This window comes from Syzygium oleosum, unplaced genomic scaffold (assembly GCF_021117445.2).
Source record: "Syzygium oleosum isolate NSW1041296 unplaced genomic scaffold, Sole_v2.1 Sole_v2.40, whole genome shotgun sequence".
Classification (NCBI taxonomy): domain Eukaryota; kingdom Viridiplantae; phylum Streptophyta; class Magnoliopsida; order Myrtales; family Myrtaceae; genus Syzygium; species Syzygium oleosum.
The window spans coordinates 2,192,489-2,196,841 of NW_026607524.1; the positions used below are offsets into that span (position 1 = coordinate 2,192,489).

At 42.4% G+C, this 4,353-nt stretch overlaps 1 protein-coding gene across 1 annotated transcript; it reads left to right on the plus strand.

Moving 5' to 3' along the window:
• The first annotated feature begins 935 nt into the window (after window positions 1-935).
• On the plus strand, window positions 936-3,978 carry LOC115693759 (endoglucanase 8-like). Its single transcript, XM_030620818.2, has 7 exons — window positions 936-1,162; window positions 1,801-2,208; window positions 2,319-2,411; window positions 2,562-2,759; window positions 2,872-2,980; window positions 3,174-3,337; window positions 3,582-3,978. Exons 1-7 carry the CDS (start codon window positions 947-949, stop codon window positions 3,909-3,911), a joined length of 1,518 nt encoding a protein of 505 aa, XP_030476678.2. The 5' UTR covers window positions 936-946; the 3' UTR covers window positions 3,912-3,978.
• The last annotated feature ends 375 nt before the right edge of the window (window positions 3,979-4,353 follow it).

A 4,353-nucleotide genomic window follows, 5' to 3' on the forward strand; every position in this document is an offset into this window, starting at 1 on the left:
GATCTGGTCCAATGGGAATTTTTGCAAAATCACCAATCAGAGCTTCGATAATCTCAGACAACTTAGAAGCGGTAAATTTTTTCCTTTCAAGACAAACGAGTCGTGGCTAGGAAAGTGAAGATTTGAGTAAAACAGGGCCACGAGAACATGATGAACTTCGTCTTTTATGGAACAGAAGAATTTTAGCTTGAGATTTTCAAACAATTCAGATATGAATATGTTGTGAGCGTCAAAATAGTCAAAATCAACAAAGAGATGGGGAATAGGACCACGACATTTGTGCATTTTTTAGTTCATTCACAAAACAATTGATAGGATATAGCGAAATCCCTAATCTCATACCTATTCTATCTAGTCCTATCCCAGGGTAAATTTCAGGATTACCAAACACAGCATTTCTGTCTTCATAAATGTTATCCTGCCATATACGAGGTCCTTATCATTTCCTTCATTAGGACGTCAAATTTTTCCTATTTAATCATCCTGGCTATACATTTCCAGATTAATTACCAAACACAGACTATATGTCTTAATAAGTGTTGTCCTGCTATATATGTGGTCTTTGTTATTTCCTTCACTAGGGTCACATATATAAAAGCCAGGATGGGCAAACAATGAATCAAAGATATAAGTCCAAATGCAGTGAAGATAGACGCCTTATACGGAGGCTGCACAAGCGCCTGTGCCACCCACCAATTCCATCTGCACAAACCTCGCACACTCCCTCCACCAATACCATCTGCACAAGCCTCGCACACTCCCTCTGCCCTTTCTTTCACCCTCCCAGTACAGCCTAATCAAAACCAAATCAAAGCCACGTCTCTCTCGTCTTATTTCTTTCGCCTTCATCATGACTACAAATACATAAACTCATCACTGTATTTCAGTCATTCATACAGTCGTGATCATTCAGTTTCTTTTACATTCACACAGGAGATAAACAGACATGATGGGGAAGACAAGAAGCAGTGATGCCGTCAGAGTTGGATCCACAATAATGTTAATGGCGGCGATGGTGGTTTCAGTCTCGGGGCATAATTATGGACTTGCATTGAGCAAGAGCATTCTCTTCTTCGAAGGCCAGAGATCGGGCAAGTTGCCTCCTTCCCAGAGATTGACTTGGAGGAAGGATTCTGGTCTTCGCGATGGTTTTGAAATCGGCGTACGTTCATCTCCTCTCTCTCTCTCTCCCCTCCTAATAAGGGAAGATCACACGTATGAACGTTGAAATAGTACGAGAATCAATTATTTGACGAAACAAAATGCCTTTCCATCAGTCGACGTCAATGTCGAGGAAATCAGTGCACGCGTCTACTTTGCATTGTGTTTAGGTTTTAGCAAGAAGGAAACATGCATACTTTGCGGAGACCAACGTCATACAGGAAACTGATTTATACAAGAGAAAAAGTAATTTGCCAATTTTACCATAATTCCAGCAAAAAAATAAAGTTTGAAAAGGAACTTCATTTCGCTTGTCATGGAAAAAGTGAGTAAATAAATGCACTTCTCGATTTTTCTTCCTTGAGATTCATGAATGTGATATAAGAGCCTTCATGGCGGCTATTGAAATCTCACCTCCACCTGGAAAGAAATCTGCCCAGCTCACTGCACTTTCCCGCGCTATTACTAAAGTCTTTAGGTTGGTTGGGTCGTTCCTCTCCTCCAATATGACATGTTAGATGTAGTTATGATTTCTTGGGAAAACCTGCGCTTATTTTAGAATGATCAAGTAGGAATTGACATGAGTGTGCACATAGAAACATCAGATTTGTCACTGTATACATTTGATCTGTCTCGCAGGTTGATTTGGTGGGTGGTTACTACGACGCAGGCGACAACGTCAAGTTCAACTTCCCAATGGCATGGTCCACCACAATGCTCGCCTGGGGCGTATCTGAGTTCGGGAGGGAAATGGGCCCGCATCTCCCACACGCGCTCGACGCGATCCGCTGGGCCACCGACTACTTCCTCAAGGCCACAAGCGTGCCCGGGGTCGTGTTTGTACAAGTCGGTGAACCTTACGGTGACCACAACTGCTGGGAGAGGCCCGAGGACATGAACACCCCTCGAACCCCTTATAGTGTGAGTGCACAGTTCCCCGGCTCGGAAGTTTCGGCTGAGATTGCCGCCGCTTTGGCCGCTGCTTCATTGGCTTTTAGGCCAGTTGATCACCGCTATTCGGCCCTGCTCCTAAGTCGGGCTAAAACAGTAAGTCCCCGAGTATCAACATCTTTTATTTAAAAAAAAAAGAGAGTCGTAGAGGCAAGCATATTAGACTTGGAAAGCGAATTTATAAGGACATGTGATATATGTTTCAGGTGTTTGAGTTTGCGGATAAGTATAAGGGGTCGTACAATGACAGTCTTGGACCAAGGGTGTGCCCATTCTACTGTGATTTCAGCGGTTATGAGGTACGCCAGTTATTAAAATACTAGTATTTTTCTACATAGTTTATGTACGTGTAATTTCACAGTATATTTTTCCATTATCCCTGAAATCTCTGAAGTATAACCTATCAAAGAAAGAGTTTTAATTTCGAAAGGCTCGCTTCAAAATTACAGGACGAGTTGATTTGGGCAGCATCATGGTTATTCAAGGCGACCAAGGCACCTAATTACTGGAATTATGTTGTGCAAAACATACATCATCTGGACTACTATAAGTTCAAAACCTTCAACTCCCTTCCTAATGGAGTAGGTAGCTTTGCCGAGTTCGGGTGGGATACGAAGAATGCCGGTATCAATGTCCTCGCTTTTGAGGTCTTTGGTTTAAATCTTCACTTCATCGCCCCTATTAAAAAATTACCCAGGGAAAAGCTCCATGTATTTCATTCTTATGCATTACTTTTGCTTCCCACTGTTTGTGCCGCAGATCGTCATGAAGGATAATAACAATACAGATCTCTTCATGGTCAATGCCGACAAGTTTGTGTGCTCAGTTTTGCCTGAATCGCCGACCAAATACGTCAACTACTCCCCTGGTATTTTTCGCACTCCAGGTTCACGTTTCTTCCTAATTTCTGCTGATCTTGTCGATAAATGACAAGTAGTGACTTCGCATTTAGTAACCTTCACTGCTGAATTCTTGATCCAACAATCAAACTTGGTTATGTCTACACATTTTCTTTTCATCCTTCAGTGAGCAACTGTTGCTTAATCTGTCAACTCATTCAGGGGGGCTCCTATTCAAACCAGGAGGGAGCAACCTGCAGCACGCCACGGCTCTGTCCTTTCTCCTTGTCGTATATGCTCGCTACACGAACCTTGCCAAACGGGTTGTTCAATGCGGCAATGTAAAGGCCACTCCAGCCAGGCTCATTCAAGTAGCTAGAGGCCAGGTACATCTCACGCTCAGTAATTCAATTGCAGGTTGCAATTGAACCAAAGCATGTGTGGTCATAAGACTAGTGCACATGCTCGTCAACTATGAAGGCCATAGTTCATGGCTCGTTATTTACTACGAGAAGCAAAATCGTTGAAGTAATTGGCAAAGCTTAAAAGAGAATGACAAAATCAAAGATCAGAAAGAGAGTAATTTTAGGAAGATTCATTATATCTATCTTTGGTCGTTCCATTTGGCAGGTGGACTATATATTAGGAAGCAACCCAATGAACATGTCGTACATGGTGGGATACGGCAGGAAATTCCCTCAAAGGATCCATCACAGAGGCTCTTCCTTGCCGTCCCTAGATCAACACCCACAACAGATCGGTTGCAAGGACGGGACGCCATACTTCGAGAGCAGAAGGCCGAATCCAAACCTGCTGACCGGGGCCGTCGTTGGAGGTCCAGACATCAAGGATCGGTACAACGATTCTAGAGCCGATTTTGTACACTCGGAGCCAACAACATATATTAATGCTCCTCTTGTTGGTGTCCTGGCCTTCTTCAGATGGCATCCATATCCATAGACATTTGTTTTTGGCCGAATATCCATAGACATTGAAATGCAAGGAAGTAAAACAAGAATTTCAATAAGGAACTCATCAACCATTTCCCCGAAATTCAGATTCCTCTGTCATCGCCTTTTCGTTTTTTAAGAACAAGAAGATTACATACACTTCTACATAGGTGTTGATCGGTTGGGTGAACGACCGTAACAGGTGACATCAAAAGGAGAAAAGGAAGTCGTTAAACCAACTTGATGATAAATGCTTATCTTTCGAATTTAGTGGATTTGTTACGGCCTAATATACCCTAAAAAAACCCCAACTTTAGCTGCACCCCAAATTATATCTGAAACTTTTTTTCGTCTCATAAACAACCCTTATCCTAGTGCCAATTTCATCCTGAACTTTTTATTGTCTAATAAAAAAACCATCAATTTTTTTTTGAAACCCAAATTTGCCCCGT